Here is a 22,366-nt window from a genome sequence, read left to right as displayed (position 1 = left end):
ATTAATTAATTAATTAATTAAATAACCGGTTACACCTGGAATCATTATATACAAAAATAAACTATTAAACATTCATTCCATTTACAGTAAATATTAATATATTTGACCTTACACATGTTTCTTCATTTATGTTTTTATTTAACCTGCATGAATACCACCTTTGTTTACAAACACAATCGTTAAACTATTCTGTTGTTCACTCGTTGTTATTATCATTGTCATTATTGTTATTCTCTAGTCCCTAACCATTACCAGTACCCCTTCTCTTGGAAGATTACCGAACATATGGCTATAACAAAACCTGCTGGCAATTTATGTTTAGCTCTTCCCATGTGTTCTACAATCGTCTGCCTACGAGTGTAATCTACAGCCTTGCTGCATGAAGTACAAAACAGCACATTACCATCGACGTGAAATTCATCCTTGCCAAACGCGTTGATCCGATCCTTAGGGGTGATTTTTCGGCATCTTTAAACAGCTCTGGATACTGACTGAAGTAAACTGAAGCCTCATTGAACACTGAACTTGAATACCGGAAGTAGTTTTATTAGACAGGTATGTTTACGTAAATTTAAAGCAAGTTGTCTGTGTTAATGTTTTATATATTATATGTGCATTGATTTGGTTATTATCAAACAAATAAAAAAAAAAGCCTTGCATGTTTTTTGCCCCTCCCCAAATGTAAAACTAAAAAAATCTTTGACATCATAGAAAATCCTTGTTTTTCCTTGTTCCACAACAAACAGATTCCTATGATCCCTGCTATTGAGCTACATAATCAAATTGGTAATGTAATACGAAAAGGCGGCCCTAAGTCTTGCCTTCATATATATGTAAAAGCCGTCCCTGGTCCCGGATTGCAGGCCCAGGCCACATCAAAACGGGCTGCCTTTTCTTTTTTTGGAGCGTTCACATATGAGAATCGCTGGCGCAAGTGTGAACGGACAGACAAAAAAAAGTGTAAAGATCAACCTGTATCAGTCTATTTACGTTGATGTCATAAATGAAACAGAAATTGGAACATATCGGAACAAATCTCACTTTAAATATGAAGTCCCCAGCAGACCTGGGGTAAATTGCAATTGTACTTGTGCAGTTTGTAATTCATTAATTGCAAATTCAGTGTAATTGTAGTTGAACCTTGGCACACCTGTGTAATTGTAATTATACCATATAATCGATGAATTACAATGGTTCAAATCCCACCTCAGCCACTGAATCGTGTGACCCTGAGCAAGTCACTTAACCTCCTTGTGCTCCGTCTTTCGGGTGAGACGTAATTGTAAGTGACTCTGCAGCTGATGCATAGTTCACACACCCTAGTCTCTGTAAGTCGCCTTGGATAAAGGCGCCTGCTAAATAAACTAATAATAATAATAATAATAATTATGCATTTATTTGTCATACGATCAATATTCTTGTATTTTCAACCACTTTTAGTAACCCCATTTGTTTGGAAAAAATACGTTTTATATAGTAGGTTTCTGTATGTGCACCTGTGATTATTGGTTATTTAGAATAAATAGAGTAAACATGTTAATGTGGGTACATTGTAATTCAACAAAATAGCATTGTAATAGTAATTGCAATTTCAGCAAACAATTCTGCTGTGCATCCATGTTTCCAGTGTAACATTAACAAAGATTTTATGAAAAGCTTCTGTCACCTGCACTTTTAGTACCTGCAGACAAATGTAATTGACCCTGCTGTATTTGACCCTTCCTGCAACTGGCTCTTTAGTGTGTTTTTATCTGAAACGATTATCCAGGGGCACCAGATAATATAACCATATTTATTTCTGACAGAAGTCTGTTTACAAGTTAAAATATAGGCCACTAGTTTGAACTGAATTACAGGAGGACAACAGACCGGCAACCTAGATTATGAAGCAACTGACTTCGAATTAGCTGACATGCTCAGAACATGAGGGTTCTGCAGAGTAAACGGGGTATGGGGTTACTCAAATTGAACAGCAAGGGTTAGATACATTTACAGAAAACATTGGCAAATTGTACAGTACTAAACAAACTCAAACAAATGATCTGGCCCAGCATACTGTACCAACAAAGGGGTAGTTTGTAAGGATCTAGACCTGATGTGATCACTTCCTTGTGTTGTGTATTTTACATTTTAGGTGAAAAGGAAAGAGCACATTGGGAGTGAGTCATTCAACTACACTAGTATAGTCTTTTTTATGTGTATCTTCTGATGTGTACATGAAATGTTTTTCTGTCTCTGTCTGTTGCATTAAACTTCCATTAAACAATGCTGTAACTTGGTTGAAGTATCTTTATACCCTAGTTCAGTGTGTGATTTAAAGCATTAGGATGGCCAGAGCGCATCAGAAAGCCACTGGAATGTGTTGTTATTTTACAGTCTAATGGATTGTTTCACACACTCTGATTAGCACTAATATTGAACTAAGACCCCATTCACACACATGTGAACGCTTCAAAAAAGAAAAGGCATCCCAGAGCCGGCCTAGATTTAGGCCACCGTTTCAGTGTGGCCCAGGGCCAGCCTTGGCATATAGATGAACGCAAAGCAGACTAGGGCCGCCTTTTTGTACCACGACCAATTTGGTTACATAGCTCAGTAGACGCTCCCATGCTGGTAAATAGGGCCAACCCCACATTTGCGTTTGAAAATATAGAAAGTGCATTCATGATTAAGCTTGTCACACTTACCTTTTCTTCCTGTTATATAGTAACTAAGCGATTAAATATAAAAACTGCAGGACAGTGTCAGTAATGATCAATAATGCAGCGACTTGGCATATTCAGCCGCCATTGTTTATTTTGCATGCAATGATATGCATAGCTACAGAAGTGTGCGTCTTCACATTAAAATACAGATCATTTCTTTTATGTTTGCTTTTACACACACATAAAATAGTGTTCTCATCCACAGATGTGAAGATCGTTTATACACCATAACATGATGTCAAAATAGTCAATTATATATGTAGTTTTTTTAATACTGTAAAGCCATAAATTTTTGCAAGCCTTTTATTATGCTTGTTCCGCAAACAATACTTTGTATGACACTAAATATATATTTATATTTTATGAAACGATAGACTGCACTCAGAATGTCAATAATATATATCAAAGAAGGAATTTGTAAAGAAACACAATTGAGATTGCAGTAAGTTGTATGTATAAATTTATACCAAGTATATGTATATCAGTTCAACTATACTATTATTGTCCAGCTGTCTTCTGACAGACGTACCAGGCTTCAAATTAGACTACTAGTACTACTACTACTGGTACCACAAAAAAAATAAAAAAAAATAAAAATACTACGACTACAACTGTACAATTACTACAAATAATAATGATAACAATAAAACTGGTCGATTAAATAGGGATGTTCAATAACTCTGATCTATAGATTTTACAAGTACAACCTTCATTTTACAACGGCGTTGCCGGATATCAGGGTGGTAACCTTTTATCTAAACAAGACCTGTTTTCTAATGGGACAGCCCATCTCTAGTATGTCCAATAGGAATGCATGGCCGGGGTCATGTATTTATTTCCAGTCTGGTGTGGATTGACATTCGGTGACTTCGCTTGCACGTTCGCATCCAGTGTGGATGCAGCTTTAGGAAATATATTGAACGGATATATATTCGTTCAATATATATATTGAGTATTGAATAAAGAAATTTCATCTTGGACATTATTTGTACACTTTGTGAACCCAGCTAAACTTGACTGGCTTACACTGTTGTGCTGTCTGCTTGTAGTACACAAACACATTTGCCTTTTATTCTTGGGAGTGTAAGAGCAGGAACTGGAGTTTGTGTAATTGAATTCACAAACATTCTGGACCCAGTGTATTTGAATTGGAAACTATTTGAAATTCCCATCCCTAGTTTAGGCAAATGACAATTTTTAATAGTTTTATTTCTTTCCAATCAAATAATAAATAATACTGTCTTGGTTTAAAAGGTAATGCCTCTTCCTGAGTGTGGGAAAGCTTATCCTTTATTTTGTTAGTACAAGAGCTCATTGTTTTGTAAAGGTAGCCTTAGGTCAGGGTGTTGGACTGTCATTTTACAGACTTGGTGTTGCTTTAATATGTCTGTCTGATGACTTGCCTTTTTGAACTCGGTGGTAGTCAGCATTAAGATTTTTCCAGGGCTTTCATGGTCCTGTTTTATAGAATTAAGTGTTCAAGCATACAAACTGAAACCACCGACGAACTGTGAATGAAATGCTGATATTGAGCTTTTTTATTATTTACTTGCTGTATTGGAAACTTGGCAAGTGCTGCTGCTGTTGTGTATTTAAGCTGAATGTTCTATCTACACTTCAGTTGGGCAAATGCTAGCTCACAGTCTAAACATTATACATTTTTCATCTTGGGTCACTTTAGATTTTTTCTCCAAACATGCAGTCAAACTGCTGTTTTAAAAGCCAAGTAGATCGATTGATCAATCAATCTTTATTTATGTACTGTAGCGCACTTCACATCAATAAAGGCATCGCAGAGCGCTTTACATAAAATAAAATGTACATACGACAAAATATATACATAGATAAGAAAGTACATCAATGATTAAATGAAATACAAAACATTTCAATTGTCAATAAAATAATGTACCCTTGGCCATAAATAATTTAAGTGATAATAGTAAGAGGAATTTTATATAGGTGCCTTTTTAAAAAGTTTTGTGTCTAGTAAATTATCAGAAAGCACACAGCCAAACTATTAATTTTTTATAGGATTGAATATAACTGGCTGTAATGCAGACACAGAGCTAAGTTACAGTGTTCATTTGCATGTCTTGAGGGAGAGTGGGGAGTGGGGTTCTGTTCATCGGCTAAAAGCAGTTTTATGAATTTGGTTTTGAATAAGGACTTGCTTGTTGGGTTTAGTCTTTTGCATCCATGCAAATATTCTGTTTCACTCTTAACAGATGCATTGCATTTTGGTCCAAGTTGATTATTCACATACATCCACATACACAGAGCTCTGAATACTAAGAAAACAAATTCTGTTTACAGGGAACATAGGGACTTTATTGTAATCCTTTTTTTCCTGAATAGGGAGACTACTGTTGTTGGTTCTATGTTGCTATACATGGTGCTTTAAATTGATCAGCGTTTTACAGTCCTTCAAAAGTGGTTGACAATGTATACTTACTGGCATTTAAGTGTCTGAAAACTTTAATTCCATTTTAAGCAATTGGACCTGTCAAGGGTTATTGCAAATGTGGTATGTTGTTGTTTTACAGCATTTTGTACCATTTTATACTGACTTAAAACCTTCAGTATATTGTGAAAACATGGATCCTCTATTCAAAAGTTACAGAACTAAGCTCTGTAAAATTAGCATTGTATTTTTTTTAAATCTGGAAGGAAGTGTACAATTTATATGTTGGTTAGCACTGCATAATTTGCTCAAACTGCAGACGTTTGTGATTTGAATGTTCTTTCTGGGGACATTCCAAATGTATTCTGAAAAAAGTAAGAAAGTTCCAAGAAGCTGAATTGTCAATAAATTGGCAAGAACAAAGTCTGTTCAGTGAATCTACACCTTTACCATTACCCCAGGGGCTGTAGGCAGGTTTTATGTTACAGATGTGTTTTGCTGTACTTTGTTCAAAATATGCGTGAAAGTTTGGCTGACTCCATGAATTCAGAAGTCCAAAAGTGCTGGTGGGTGGTCAGGGTCATTAGTTTTCAAAGTACTTTAGACATGCATTTAATATACTGTGGAATGGCCAGACCCGCTACAGAACATTTAGAAACAAATTTACAAATGGTCTGTTTGATGCTGGGCAGTCTTTTAAATAAATAAATAAAGACATACATGATTGTTCATCATAATCTATCCTTTATACCCCTTTACCCCCAAATCTTCAGTGTTGCATTTCATGGATAAAAACAAAAAAAATCTTCATCAAAATCATCTAGTCTTGGAACCACAGCAGCATAAGCAGGACCTACGGAGGGTTCTGAAACACAGTATTGTTGCACCAGCAATAAACTGAACATCACTGGATCATTTGCTTGCAATTTATGCTGTTTTGTTGACCTTTCCAGAAGTTGACCTCACTTTAATAACCTCCCTGCCTCGCTTGCCCCATCAAACAGGGATACTGTTGTATAACTGCTTTGTTTCAGGCTTTTTAAATCTTACGGTTGAATGAAAAGTTTTGTTTTGTATGCCAACTGGTTCGACAGCTTTTGTTTATCTGGGATGCTATGTAATAAAACTCTTTCTTTGTTAAGCTGTCTGCCTCCACATATCAAACAGGCTTAAAACCCTTCATCTCTATCTATTTTTTTTCCTCCTTGTAATGTAGATGAATATGGGTCAGTATACAGCACTAGACATTTTTTTCAACATTTAACATTGAAACTGTTAAGTTACAGCCAGCCACAGACTTTCACAGTGATGGCAGCTCTGATATGCATTTGCTAGAGGTGCTAATCTTACTCTGTTGCTGTTTACTGGTAAGTCGGATGACTTCTGGTAACTGCACCGTTTTCTATGATTATTGGAAGTTCCTTGGTATGATTGCTGCGGTCATTGTTGGCTAAGCTCAGCACTCATTTATGACCCCATAAGGATATCTTTAGATCAGGGTGTTCCATACAGAAACTTAATGCTTATATGCACCAGAGAATGAATTCTAACAGTGGCTGTCTTGGGGAATTCAGTTAAAGTAATAGCCCAACTGCTACTGCATATCCGACCAAATGTAATTTCTGTCTTGCAAGTCCAGTTTTGGTGTGACTCATTCATTTTGTAAGGTTTAGTTTTCCCTTGCACAGGCAGTTACTTGCATCAAAAGTTTGGCAATGCACTTGGGCTTGTTCAGTGCTCAAAGACACAACGCTTTTTAAAGCAGTAGGCCTAATACTATATATGTATTTTTTCAGGAAAGGTAATGACATTCGGTTTGCTTGCTTTTATGGCCTTGGGGTTATCCTTCTCCATGTAAAGAGCTGTAACTTTCAGTTTAGGAATTGTAAATAGGAAGCATAGGCTTGTTTCTTAAGTGGTGGTGCTACACTAATTCCAGACAGAGACACAGGCAGAGAGAGAGCGAACCAAAGTGGGGGCTGCTGCCTGAGAGTGCTCAACATTCCATTAGGCCCTACTTTCTGTATGACATGATATGATATCGTGCTACTGCTCTGCCCCGTGCATTACCTAAATATACTGTGGGTTTGCTTAAAATAGTCAATGGGAGGTGGCCAGAGCCTGTTGACTACTATAGATGGTGATGCTGTCTTGCTGTTGGAGTGAAATAAGGCAGAACTAAATGCTAGCAAGGTCAATTACTTGTTCAAGGTCAGCATGTTCTGTAGTCAGCTGTTCTTTGTGTACGCCTTTACAGAAGGGAATATTCATTGAACGAAGTAGAGGAAAGCTGTTAAGGTTGAGTTTTAAATCAGTAATTTCATCTGGATTGAGGAATGGGAGGAGCTGTTTGGAATACTGTATATGTCATACTATATCTCGGTTTCTTTCTGTTGTACCTGACATTGAGTGATCCAAATACTGTTGTAGAAAAAATGTGTATCTATTTTAGGGAGCTAAAATTCAACATAGAAATTGTGTAACCAAGGTATGGCCTCTCCTGTCTCTCCACTGTCTATTTTACGATTTTTAGTTTATTTAAACTCTATGGTGCCATGATAAACATGATGCAGCATGCGGTATAGTGCATTTTATTTAGCTTTGGGGGAAAAAGTTTAGCAATTTAGTTAAATTTGACCACTACTACCGACCACTACCAGGCAGGCATTCAGTATGTTTACTGTACATGCGCAAATACTGAAGTATCCTGTTTTATACGAAAGTGGAATTTAATTTTCCACTGTTCCACATGCAGACAAATATCCAGAATACTACACAACAGTGAAAAAATAGAATACAGTACCTAATACTGTAGCTGCTGATCATGCTAAAATTCCTTAAATTACAATCTGGGTATGTACACTATGTACATACTTGCAATACAAATGCAGTGTGCTCATCTGTATTAACGTATTTCAATGGCCATAGAAAATTGATTTGTGGCAAAACAAGCACGTTATATTTTATGTTTGCTGATTTTAATCTTGCAGCGCTGATGGTCCCAGCCTGGTTTTCCAGTAATTGGCTGGACTATCAAATGTCCATGTAGCATGACTTAAACTTGTAAACTTTAAACAGATGGTTTCAGTATGTGTAGTTTTAAAAAAAAACAAAAAAAACTAAAGCAGTCATTTGCCACCACATGGAACACAAAGGTCAAAATATAGCCTAAATAGAGATTAAATTGGTAGGGATAGACTATCTACAATGGTCTCTGATTGTACTGTGGGATACAGTGCTGGCACATTCATAAGGGCAAGGCTGTTTACTACAGTAATTTCCCAGTACTAATGGGAATAAATTCACTAACTGTACTTCTGTGTTAGGTTTACCTCGATGTTGGAGTCTCGATTTTAAGGGCTGATATTTATGATAATAATTTGCGAAAGTTAGTAAACTGATTGCGAAGGTTGTTGCCAGTTATTGCGAAAAATGCGCACATTTTAGCCTTAGAGGGAACGCTGATTAGAAGAGTCATTTTGATAAAGGATGTGTTACAAACTGACTTCCTAGAGGAAATGCAATTAGTCATATTTGGATTTTTGTGAGTGGGAGTTCTGAAACAGAAATGTCAAATTTCCTCAGTCAACTTGTTCTACTATTTGGCGAAATGCATCTAGTTCAGAGGTTATTTTAGGTTTTAATGTTCCCCCACATTTTATGAAATGCTTCTGCAACCTCCATCTCTACTGTAGTTAGTGAACTACGTTACCTACCTGTACCGTACAAACCAGATTGTTTTATTAGGCGTTTTCTCTCTCTCTCTCTCTCTCTCTCTCTCTCTCTCTCTCTCTCTCTCTCTCTCTCATTTTATTTATTTAAAGACACTTGTTGCTTTTATATATAATCTGACAGGGCTAAGTGGACCATCTTGTTATTACAGTTCACAATTGTTAGGCTTGTAAAGGGAAAACTATGACCAAAACCAAAGATTTAAAAGCTCTTGGAGCATGTGTCAAGCTCATCAGCACAGAATAGTTCCTGAAATGAAGCTTTTTTCTCTCTCTATATACTTTAGCATTTTCATTAGCAATTGGCACTGTTTCCAGCTCCTATGCCATTAGCTGAGTGAGTGTCTAACACTGCAAAGTGGAGCCAACGCTGTGGCCTGTGAATAATTTAAGTAGCAGCTGAGATGTGTGGATTGCATTACAGGAGAAGTTTGGTGGGTTGCTGAAAAAAAAAAAAACCTGCAAGCTTTGATTCAACAAGCATGGAGTGGGGTGGGGGTGGAATGGAATAGTTAGGCGGTTCTTGCAATAAACTTATCAAAATATAATACGCTGTAGTTTTGAGGTTCCTTTGTTGTGCACAAGTGTAAGTTCTAGAACTACAGAATCGATAGGTGTTTTTCCTTTTGTTTAGTTGCTAGTGATGAAGTGGCTTTGCCTAAATGGAATCTAACGTACACATTTTAATTGAATTATTTTCATTTTCTTTAAAATGTGTACTGTATGTATGTATGTATGTATGTATTATAGCTAGGGTTCTTTGTTTATTTTTGATCACGTGATGTCTTTTTGAAATTTTATTTATTTATTTTTTTCGCCGTCTCCATTCATTTAAACTCTTGGATAAGTGTTGATTGTGAAACAAGTTCACTTTAGTTTTTTCTCCCAAAACTTTTATTTTTAATTCAAACCGAACTCAAACAGCGAGTGAAGTTAAATTGGTTTAATTAAATCGTAATTAAGGGGAAACTATTTGCAAAACAGGTTATAACATTTATGCAACGAGTCATTAAGATGTTAAATCTGGGAAAAGCAATTTAACTGAACTTGCTTTTTGTGTTCAGTTTGAATAAAAAAAATAGAGCTGCCTTTTTTTCCCCCCCAATCAACGCTTTTCCAAGAGTTTAAGAAACTGAGTAGTCTCAATATAAATTAAAAGGGACACCACGTGACCAAAAATAAAAACTGTAGGTGAAGAGCACCAAGTATAGCATACTCAGAGAGAATACTGATTCTGAAGTTTGCAGGGTAAGGCTGTGCTGCAGACAATGGTGGGTGCAGCTGTTTCTGTTGATTCTACTTGTGAGAACCAAGGCCTGGCCATGAGGTAATGTTCTCCTCCTGAAACATTACAGCTTATGCTTGGGCTCCGTTTTCCTATCCTGGTAAACGGAATGAAGTTGAAGCAGCACACTGAAGTTGTTAAACACACCACTTTTAAAGCATGAGCTCATCCTTGTAAATCAGACTTGCTCTCTTAGTTACAAAGTACCTGGGGCACACCTGGATTTTTGAACCTATAAAATGAAAAGAAACCCTGCTGTTTATATGTAATAACAAGCAGTCTAAGGTTAATTATCAGAGTGGTTTATACTGCGTGCTGTGGAGGAAAGGAAACCTTTCATGCTTGCCATTTCTCTTAGCAGGGTGATGAAAATATGTTGGAATGAAAATAGTACATGATGTTCTTAAACTCAACTACATGAAGTAGTTTTCCCAGTTGGGCAGTAGCACTCATTTGGAAAACGAAAAGCCTTTCTTTTTTCTTTTTTTTTTCTCCTTTTTTAATTCTTTGTATTTAATATAAACATTGAATGTACAGTATATCGGATGAACCAGATCCTGTTCTAGAAGTTGTTTTTTGTACTATTGCAGTAAAATTATTATGGTGTTTGACAAAAGATTGATTTAAATATCCATGAAATGTACAGGGTGATTAGAAAGTAAGTTTACCAGATCAAATCACCATATCACCGATGTGGTAAACTTACTTTCTAATCACCCTGTACATTTCTGTGTCTGATTTTAGTAGTTTAGTAAGCTCTTGAGGCAGTGTAACAGTAGAACATTTTAATCGCTGCAGATTAGTTTTAATAATGACGTTTACGCAAAGGTTGTAGAAAAGATTATCGCAATTAATTAAATGTCAATGCTTAATCTCATAATAATGTTACCCATAAATAATTATGTATAAGAATCAAGCTTTAAACAGATATTGTTGCACTCAACAAATTTGGGCCATATTAAACCTGTTTGAAAATATTCCTGTCAGTGTTGATGCAGTTGGAAGTATTACTGTAAATTACACCTTGGAGGTTTTGGTGTTGACTTGGATAGTGTACCTTTTAACAACAGCATCTGGCCAAATGCCCATTCATAGCTTGGTATGCTGTGATCATTTTGGTGTTGGAACCTAAAACCTGCAGTCTAAAGCTCTCATACATTTCAGTAGCATTTAGATCCACACTATGTAATATACAAACACTCCTGTAATAATGCCTTGATAGCAATTGCCTCACTGTGCTGATAGACTGAGGAGGATTACCTCATCCTGTTATTAAAGGCATCACCTCCCATGTTCTGTGTCCCTGCTGAGTATTGTGTTTTTGATTACCACCTCCACTGACTCACAAGAATCAGCCCCTGGCTCCCATAGTACTAAACTCCTACTTGAAACACTGTATTTAAAGTGAACTCACGGGGAGAAAAATAAATAAATAAAAGCTGGCTTAATGGAAAATGAATCCAACCTAAAGCAAAAAAAAAAAAAAAAAAAGAAAGATCCATATTTGCAGTTTTTGGTATACACAAATTAGCAGTAGTTGTTCATAAGCATGCCCCCTGTCTAATGTTCTGAAGTTGGCTAGCAGCAAAACCCACTTTTTATTTTTTATTTTTTTTATTTTTTTAACTGTAGAGTAATTTGCAAGCTCTTTTTTTGAGCTACAACGTAATGCTATGATGCATACAAATATATTGTGGTTGCACTCTACAGGCTTGTTCTAGAAACATTGAGGGTCTGTGGTGGATAGAGCTTTCAGTAGTGGAATTTTGCTATGCATGCTGTCATTGCAGGGTGTATATAGCCTCTTAGAGAAATACATGGATAACATTCATTATTTTTCCAACTTCAAATAAGATGAGAGACTTTTATTGTACAGTACACCCTATGACTACATTTTTATGAATCCTTTCTAATAGTGCAGCACCAGTGCTGCTTTGAATTAACTCTCCCCAGATGCAAGGCTTGAAGTTAACGTATATTTGGTAGCATTTTGCTACCCAAAACTCTTAATTTGCTACTAGTTTGTTTTTATTTTCATGCAGTAGCATAAAACGCGGCAGTTTGTGACCGACCCTAAGAACACGTACACAATTACCAGTATTTTATTATTTTTTTAATACTTACATTAATCTTTCATGACGCGGGAAACCATTGCTAATAGAGCTTCCCTATTTGTAGATGACTGAGGTTTGTACCTCCCTATGTAGATATGTGCGAGGCACACAATGCAAATCGTATTGTTTGGAGAGTGGAATACACATACCTACACTTCCAGAACAACGTGGATACAATTTCAAGGTATGAAGTTTATTTTATAGACCAAAAGTAAAATTAAATAACTGTTAAAAACATTACGATTTTATAAGATAACAGACAATGACCTAACAGGATATTATGTCTCTAAAATGCTAATTTAATCCTGTCATGGAGAATGTCCGCTCCATTTTTTTAAATAATGTTAACCCTGGTTTCACCCACGCTAAAAATTAACACAATAGGTAGATAAAACATTATTACTTTATCAAAATTCTGACACTGGGGGAGGGGAAACAGGAGCGAAGAGCTAGCATAACGTTACCATGAACCAAGTAACGTCTAACTTATTTTATCAGTACGAATGATAGCTATAAATCTTTTTATAATAGATTATCGCTACCTTGTGTACTTCTCCTGTTTAACTAGTGAAACGTGTGTTTTAACAAACCATGTTATACAAACTAACTTACACACATAGCTAACTAATGTCAGCTTTTTTTTTTTTTTTTTCTTGGTTGATATCCCTTATTCTGTTTTTCTTCAAAATTGTACAGCCTTTAAAATGCAGTGAAAAGGCAAGGTGCGCGCTGACATATTTATGAACAAACTGATTAATGCTGGAATTAGCTTTCATTTGCAAAACAGCTTGGTTGTGATTGTAACCTTATAATTTTATAAGGCCGTACAATGCAGGATTCATCGATAATGTCGCACACGTTCCTTTTTATTTGTGTTTTTTTTAAATCGCAGTCTTTATAGGTGTGTGATTTGTTAGTTACTGAAATTTCAGTCAAGAGGATAATTTCGTACCACTTAATTTGCACTGATGAAACACAACCTGGTTAACTGTACTGATGGCATATCAAATGCGTAGATGACAGATATGGTTGCATTCTTGTAGAACTTAAGGATAAAACTAAATACATTTCAACAAGGAATTAGTTCCATTACTTAGTTGAGCACAAGGTGGTTTCAATAAATACTTTCTAATTTAAATATAGGCCTACAATGTGATAGTTTGGGATATTCAGTCTATTTAAAACAGTAGGTAGATGTTTATTTTTTTAATTTTTATATCTATAATTATTATAAGACCATTTTGCTACCTACGTCCCAGGTAGGTAGCAAATCCTCACTACTGCCTTAAAGTTAATGGTGATGGTGTTATTGACTTTTCTCACTAAACTGGATTATTTTTGAATGAGTAAATACATACATGATATATCGTTTTTGTTCATCTTAATCTCAAATACATTTATAAGCCTAAACTTTGTAAGACTGATAATGTCTAAAATCTGTCATGCAGTGAGCTGTACAGTATGTAAATACAGTATGCCATTCAGAAATGTAGAAATAATTTAGAAATTGGATCATACCCAAGACTTTTTACTATACAGTAGAGATTTTAAACAGCTTTGGTCATATAAAGTAACAAATGAGCAGTTTGACTGCAAAGAATGCGTCTTCTGATCTGTTGGCAAAAGCTGTCAAAACCGCACTAGTCACCTCTGCACATTTTGAAAGTTAAAGTTAAAAAGAGGGACTTGGAGTTTCTCCATTACATTTTTTCCCTTTCCTTTGATCCGTTAGTTAGCCTGCAGCAAAAAATTCCCATATGAGAATGTGTGGTCTACAGTACTTCTAAGGCAAGTCTGTTTGCAAGCTGCAATTCATCACCTTATGAGGAACATCATTCTGACTGTCAGAAAGGGCTCCAACATTTTAAAGAGGCATGCTACAGTTTGCAGCCATTTCTAAGCAGGATAATCCTAACATGCAAGAAAAAGTTGGTGTGTGTGATTATAGTTGGTACACCATTGTAATGTATTCTACCAATAGTTTGCTTATACTGTAGATGGTGTCCAGTGAACAATAACTATTTCGTTGCCACGTTGTTATAGCCTCTGGCCATATTAATTATACAGACCAGTCTCTATGTGACAGTTTCTTTACAGTAAGTGTTGTATTCTGAGGTTCTCTCAATAATACTAACCCTTACTGTAACTCCCAAGTTCAAAATGTGACACGGCAAGCTTGGTTTAGTGTTGGCTCATTCAAATGACTGAAACGGGGGCCTGAAAATCTGCTGACTTAGAAATTTCACAAACAAATAAATGTGTTGTCAGATTATTATTTATTTATTTGGCAGGCTTCTTTATCCAAGGCGATACCAGATTTATTGCGGCTGTGAACGTCTGCATAATGCAGACCTAGTTGTTCAGACAGGCAGAACATGAGAGATGATTTTCAAGGATATTGCATCACAGAAGTCTCTTCAGTTTTTTTAAAAAAAAAAGAAAACTGTGCAGACCAGTCTCCTTGGGCTTTTATTTTAATTATATATTTTTTTCCCCACTTGCCTATCAGCACTTTAGCAGCTCAGTGATATTTTTAATCATTAACAGGTTGCCAGTGCATGGCCACCCCTCCCCTCCCCTCTTTTGGATAAAGTTGCTTGGTCTTCTGGGGATATTGAAAATTGTTATTACTGTACTGATTTTACGAATGAAATATAACTGTCTAAAATATGAAATAACTTAGTTGATTTTTGGGTTATTAAATCTCACTTTAAAACGCTTGATTCAGAGTAGTGATAAAAACGATACACAATTAACTGAGCTACAAATACTGAAGGCAGGCTGGAAGGATCTCATTGGCTTTATGGATTGTAGTAATTCACTGTACAACAAATGTTATAGCAAGAATATAAACCTTGAGGCCGGGATTCAATGTGAAGTAGGCTACCTCATATCTCAGGACTAAAGTTTATTTTTCTTGTTTGTGATTTGCTCTCCCCACGCACACACTTTCTTGAAGAGAATGCTTCATCCATTAGCTAATTGCTCAGCTACGCAAAAATGTGTTGGTACAGTAGGTTAGTCCGGCTTCAATTATGTTTAAAATGGCTGTACTATATTCCTAAAGGAGTGCTAACTATGGTATTGAAATCAATTTTCATACATCTTTTTAGCACTGGGAGTGTTAAACTGTAATTGAAGATCTGTTGTTTCTTTGGTTGCAATGAATTCCTCAATTAGCAATATACAGATATTGCAAAGACATTTTCTATGCTGTACCTCTATATGAATTAGGCTACGGTATGAAATAGACAAGGGGGGATACAGTAATGTTAAGAGGCAAGTAGTTTTTTTTTCTTTCCTTCTATTTTTCTTGTAATAGCCTGGCAGACAGTGCTGGGACACCAAGGGTGTTTGTTCCTACCCTTCTGTTCTCCATCTGTTTGCTTTCAGGCATCTTATTTCACATGCTTCTTTCTCTGCTAAGGTTAGAGGTGCCTTCAAGGCAGTGTTTTCTGTTGCTGTGTGCAACAGTTGCCTTCATTAATGATTTAAACTGTCATTGGATAGAAACCATCCTGCTGTGGTTAATTGTTCAGTAGCTTCATAAGTATAGTAACAGCTGCTACAAATTGTAGTATTTGGTGTTTGTCAGAGAGAAACTGTGTTTGGAAAGCCATTTTTGGTGCAATCGTGTTTGATTTTAAAAAGCCTTAACGTTATTGATTTGTGCTATCAAAAGTGTATTTATTTATTTATTTAATGAGGCCTTCACAAATACATTTTAAGTCCCAGATCAAAATTATTTTACCAGGGTTTTTTTTAATATAGTACATTTCAAAAACCTAATTTTTTTTTTGGATTGAAGTCATATTCTTGTATTAAATTAAACCTTGTGTTTTCTTTTTGTTCTAATTTTGCAGAGCGCCAGAGATTATTTTGGGGTTGACATTTTGTGAAGCCATAGACATGTGGTCGCTGGGGTGTGTGATTGCAGAGCTGTTTCTTGGATGGCCGCTATATCCCGGAGCACTGGAATATGATCAGGTATTGTATCAGTTCATTGGGAAGTAAGGCTTAGAATCCAGGGAGGAATAAAACTGGGAGCCCTTTCTGTAGTTAGAGCTGCTTAAGTTGGCAGCTGTTGTCCAGTCTTATAATAATTCTGACTGCTTCTATAGTTGGCAGTATCAGCTTCTGAGTGATTTTGAGCTCCTCATTAAGACATGGAAGACTAAAGCAATACAATACAGTAAATCCTTGTTTGACTAGCATTGGTAGGTAAGTTTTATCATATTTAATGTTAAATTGAACAGCATACTGTTACTGTGCTCAGCAAAACAAATGATTATGAGCTATTGAACATTTGCTCTGATAAACTGTGTACAGTAGATATTTTCTTAAACTTGTACTACATTTACATCATAATTTTATTAGTCTCATCATTTATACCATAAACCAGCAGCAGTAAAGCTCTGCTTTTCCTAGTCTGGTGCTAGTCTAAAATGATGATTATCTACTAAGTAACATTTTTAGCCCCAGTCTGCCTTCATGATCACCACATACATTGCTCTCTCTAGAAACTACAAAGCCTTTTTAAAGCAAGAGTTTTCATTTAAAGTCTTTCTCCATTTCTTTGAAAGACACGCTCTGTTGGGAAATGTTGCTGGCTGTACCCCTAGTGCATTATGCGCAGATGCAGTGGAACACAGTGCTGATGAGCACATCCCGCACTGCCTGAGATTAGTTGAGATTCAGACTTATGGTCCCACTAATAGTGCAAGAGCTGCATGTCTGGATGGGCAGTATTTGCTCTGATCTGGCAGACAGCTGATAGTGTATTAGCATTGCCACCTTTATTACTGTAGATGTTACATTGGGGCTGTAAATCTGTCTCCCAATGTAAAATGAAATCAAAGCTTTTGTGTTACTGTGTACAATATATATGTTGGTGTCTAAGAGACATGTCAAATGAAAGCATCAACAGTTTTTTGGCTTTTTTAAATATTTTCAGTGATCCCCTTTTGGATTTTGGAGGCCATTAAGCAGCGAATGCAATGACAACTTTATGGTTCCTCTTCCTGACAAGTTTCATTGCTCTGCAGTGAATATTTTTCCCACAGCTGCAGCTTAAAGTGGCAAGTGACTTTTTTAAATAGATTCAAGATGAAAATGATGGCTGGTCTTTCAGGTCAGGTTTGAGGTGCAGTAGCAGAGAAATGCTTTGTTATTAAACTGTGATTTTCAGAGATGGTGGAGGTTTCTGAACTCTTGGCCACGCACTTGGTACAGCATAATAAGACTGCTGGAATTACAGTGCTCTGCTGGTTTGCTGACCATTAGGCACTTGTGTGCCAGTACAGGCTCTTATTTCATCACGCCAGCAGAATATATTTTTAAACCCAAGCAGGGTTCCATTTGTTGTGCCCTACTTTCATCAGCAGGATTTAATTTACAGACAAATGAAAAGGTGTCATTTCATATTGCTGTAGTGATTTTAAACACCAACTGAAAGCCACAAGAGTGTGTTTTAATAAATTACCAAAACCAATAATATAAATACTTTTGCTTTTGACTGCTGACAAGTTTAAATGTTACTGTAGGGCAGCAGTGTGGAGTAGTGGTTAGGGCTCTGGACTCCTGACCGGAGGGTTGTGGGTTCAGTCCCCAGTGGGGGACACTGCTGTTGTACCCTTGAGCAAGGTACTTTACCTAGATTGCTCCAGTAAAAACCCAACGGTATAATTGGGTAATTGTATGTAAAAATAATGTGATATCTGTATAATGTGAAACAATGTATAATGTGATATCTTGTAACAATTGTAAGTCGCCCTGGGTAAGGGCGTCTGCTAAGAAATAAATAATAAAATAATAATAATAATACTTTAGAGTACAAAACTTTCACACCAACATAATCTTTTTTTTATTTTGGGGGAGGGGTTACAGTACTTTACGATGCAGGCTTTCACACCAGCTGCGTAGCAAAACAGACGGTATCTGAAATAAACTGTGTTCCTATTTCTCTGTGCGCCTCTGGCGTAAATGTACATATATATACAAAATCAACATGTAAAATAATTTGTTTTTACCGTGTTCAAAATGAAACAGTATATATTTTTTCTTCAATAATAAGAACAAGATGTTTAAATTGGTTGTTTCTGAGTAGCCTACAGAGCACTGCCCCTTTTAAAAATAAGTCAGATCATGCAGGGAGGCACCGTAATGTTCAATGGCAGTCTGAAGTATTTTGTTTAGCAATGTTTAGTTTTAGAGAAAGTGAGTATTTATTTTCAACAGACTACTTGGGTACACTACACTATTGTATGAAAAAAAGTTTCAAGAAATAAAATGTAAATGTAATAAAATGTAAGTATTAATATTTTTTGAAGATGCAAGCCCACTTTTCTTTCAAATGAACAAGCACTGTATGTGTGAAGATCACAACCAAGAGTTTACAGTAACATACGATCTGTCTTCATTTACATGCTCGCTCAGCTACAAGATACAAATCTCATTAGCTGACCTACATAGCTACACATAATTGCTGCGTGCATACACAACCAAACAATTTACAGATACTCACATATTTGTAGTTTCAGAGCATGACATACTGCATTTTTAAAGGAAATAAAGGCAGTGCCTTACCAAATGTGTTTTTACATCCATTTCCAAGATTTCGCAGACTTTTATTCAAATTTACGATTTTCACAATTTCCGTGACCTCCGTGACACAATCGTATCCTTACCTATAATATTTAAAAAGCTTTCATCTAGTGATCATGCAACTATACTCTTTAAAAAAAGAAACGCTTAGATGTTTTGAGTTTACTTTTTATAGCATTAGTATGGCAGTTTGCATAGTAAAATAGACCATTCCAAAGAACCTTAATCTGTACAGAAATTCTTTTGATCAAATTTTGTTGCTATTTTGTTACAACCATTAATAATTCAGTAGTACCCAATAGTAACTTGCTTTGCTAGAGCCCCAGCCCCATTTAATCTTCATTCCAATGATCACCATGTTAATACAAATGCTGTAGATAATGGTGTAATTGCTGTGTACTGTGAAGCAGTGTGGCCTGATTTCATAATGGGAAACCAGTACACTTCAGAGAATACTTTTTAACATTACATAGCAACTATAGCAACTTATACAGAACGAACGATCAGAATGTGAAACGATGGATTAGGCCTATGGCTAGGAGAGATAGCTAGGAGGCTTGGAATACCAACTTGGTTAAGTCGCTCTGAATACAGGCTTGGATACAGGCTCACAGAATGTTGCTAATGGAGGTTCATTCTAACACTTTGATGTCACCAGCGTCAAAATGGCACAATGCCTTGCCTTGAGCTAATAAAACGTGTAGCTGCTATTTGCAGATCGCTAGCATGCCTATTTAGCTTGTTTCCATTTTACAGCTCTCCTAATTGTATATACAGTTTAGAATTGTCATTATAGATATAACGAGTTTCTGTCAATGTCCTAAATCCAGAAACCCTTTTCCAACAAAACCTTTTAATATATAAATGAAATTATTTTGCAGCTTTTGTTTGAAGATGCTAAGGATGGCAGTTGTCACGGGGCATATATTACTGAAATGAGAGCGGATTAGAAAGCCTCATTGAAAATATTCATGTTATAGTTCAAGCACGTGGTTGAATCATTCATGAGGTCTGTTCAGCTAATCCATGTTCACCCATTCTAACGAACCCATTTTTTTTTTACACATCTCCCCCCCAGATTCGATATATTTCTCAGACCCAAGGGTTACCTGGGGACCAGGTGTTGAATGTGGGGACGAAGACATCAAGGTTTTTTTGTAGAGAGTCAGATTCACCATATTCAAGATGGAGACTTAAGGTAAGGTACTTTTTTTAAAGTATCTCCAAATTAAAAAAACTAGAAGCTGCTTTATCCTGCGTTTGGCTGTCAGCATTATAATTAGGACTTCTGATTTTCAGTTTTAACTGATAAAACCCCATAAAACGCCCCCAATACAAAGCAAATGAAATCGGTGGATAGCCAATAAACACCGGAGGTATAAAAAATAATAATAAATACATTTCTTAGTGCTGGGCAATGTCCCGCCTTCCTGACTTGTGACCCACCCCATCTACTGAGTGACAGCACATTCCTACATTTCTATTGGAGACTCTGCTTGCAAGATTTAAAACAAGATTACAATCAGGAATGGAGGCGGGATTTAAAGCTGTATTACAGTTAAGATACAGATAATTTAAAACAGAATTGTGGCGAAATGTACAAAAATGCCTACACACAAAAACCCCAGAAGAATGTGCCCATGACCATAGGGATTTCGTTGTGGAAGACTGCAAACGAAAGAAGGTACAACTTAAGTGTGCAAGTACTGTCGAGTTACTACTATACATATTTTGACACAAAAAAAAAATGTTCAAGTATTTTGGAAAGTAACTGAAAACTCTTTTCATACAGTATATAAAAAACGAAAAACGATTTACATAAAACTAAAAAATAGCTTAAAAAATAAGCACCGAAAAATACAATTAATAAAAAACAAAAAACAGAAGCCCTTATTATAATATTTTAAAATCTTCACTCTGCTTCTGCCGCTTGGAATTGAATCACCAAACTTATTATTCTGCTTGGTTTTAAGCCACAGCTGTTCTATTCCAAGCACAGTAGTTCATAATAACATGCCCCTCAATTCCCTTCAGGCTATTGTAATTTACTGTTCCAAGGAAATTGGCCATTTACCCTTGTTAAACTTTTTATGTTTCTTTAGACAACAGAGGAGCATGAGACAGAGACGGGGATGAAGTCAAAAGAAGCCAGGAAGTATATCTTCAGCTGTTTGGATGATGTTGCGCATGTAAGTGAATAGATGGCTATGGGTGTTTTTTGAGTGGAAGCTGGCAATTACTACAGTGTGTTATACTATATGTTGTATAGGCGTGAACCTACAGCCCTTCCTTGCCAATATTGCCATTGCTTTAACCACTGGCCAGATCCATTTTACTTCATGATTTGTTTCTTTCTACCTCTGGTATAGATTGATTGCTTGCTTGCTTGCTTGCTAATAATAATAATAATAATAATAATAATAATAATAATAATAATCATCGTTTCTTCTTTCGCCAGGTGAACATGGTCATGGATTTAGAAGGAAGTGACTTGCTAGCAGAGAAGGCAGACCGCAGAGAGTTTGTCAGTTTGTTGAAGAAAATGTTGTTGATTGACGCAGATAAAAGAATGACTCCGGCAGACAGCATGAACCACCCTTTTGTCACCATGCATCACCTTTTAGACTTTCCTCATAGCAACCAGTAGGTTTCTGGATAATTTTATTTGTGCAATTGGATATCCTGTTTGCAGCCTGTTTACAAGTTTTTGCTCAGAATGTGTTTTGTTTTCTGCTTGATTCCTCCAACTACCCAGTGGAAGCACAGATGGTAGCGTTAAAAAATAAAAATAAAAAATAGATTTCTCCTTATGGAGTTAGAAACTTCACCCTTTTTGCCAATTGATTATTTTGCACAATTGCAAAAGACAAGTTGCATACTATAATTAATAAGGTATAAGGAATTAAAGAAAGGCTATGAAGGTTCCCTTGAGCCAACTACTCATTTCTAATTGTTATGTGAGTAAAAATAGTGGTTTCATTTTCATTACATTAAAGTGTGTGTGTGGGGGGGAAGAGGGGTTATAAAACCATTCTTACATTGTATTATGCTGCTGTTTCTATTTTCTTGTTTTAATTTTTTTTTTTTCTTCATTTGACTTGTGCTACACAGAAATGTTAATGTTGTTTTTTTTATTTTTATTTTTTCCCCCCTAGTGTCAATTCATGTTTTCATGTAATGGATGTTTGCAGAATACGGTCAAACACATACGATCTAAGCAATCGCAACAAGACACCATTCATGAGACCAGTCACCTCCGGCAATACAGCAAACCTGACTCTGGCTTTTAATAAGATGGGCCCTGTCCACACTCAAGTAAGCATTGGGATCATGTTTCATTTTGCGTGTGAAATACTGTTTAGTGGTTAGAGCTGAGCCTAAAACCTTTTACTAGTTACATCTTCCCCTATGCCTCTGTTCACTCTTTGAAAAAATTGTACATACGACTCTTTACAATGAAGATAAAAAGAAACAGAACTGCAACATGCTATCATCCAACACTTCCTTAGTAATGTAATTGTTTGGTC

At 36.1% G+C, this 22,366-nt stretch overlaps 1 protein-coding gene across 6 annotated transcripts in view; it reads left to right on the top strand.

The window, feature by feature from the left end:
- Window positions 1-22,366, top strand: part of LOC117432193 (homeodomain-interacting protein kinase 3-like) — a 42,011-nt gene that overhangs the window by 11,009 nt on the left and 8,636 nt on the right. For all 6 annotated transcript variants that reach the window (XM_059002343.1, XM_059002342.1, XM_059002340.1 and 3 more), the window contains exons 3-7: window positions 16,100-16,223; window positions 19,918-20,037; window positions 20,942-21,028; window positions 21,298-21,482; window positions 21,995-22,154. In XM_059002343.1, the coding sequence (XP_058858326.1) occupies window positions 16,100-16,223; window positions 19,918-20,037; window positions 20,942-21,028; window positions 21,298-21,482; window positions 21,995-22,154 (676 nt within the window). The remainder of the gene's footprint in view (window positions 1-16,099; window positions 16,224-19,917; window positions 20,038-20,941; window positions 21,029-21,297; window positions 21,483-21,994; window positions 22,155-22,366) is intronic.

This window comes from Acipenser ruthenus, chromosome 27 (assembly GCF_902713425.1).
Source record: "Acipenser ruthenus chromosome 27, fAciRut3.2 maternal haplotype, whole genome shotgun sequence".
In the NCBI taxonomy this organism is placed as follows: Eukaryota; Metazoa; Chordata; class Actinopteri; order Acipenseriformes; family Acipenseridae; genus Acipenser; species Acipenser ruthenus.
Note: the sequence above shows the minus strand (reverse complement) of the source record. Positions and strands in the feature narration are given on the sequence as shown.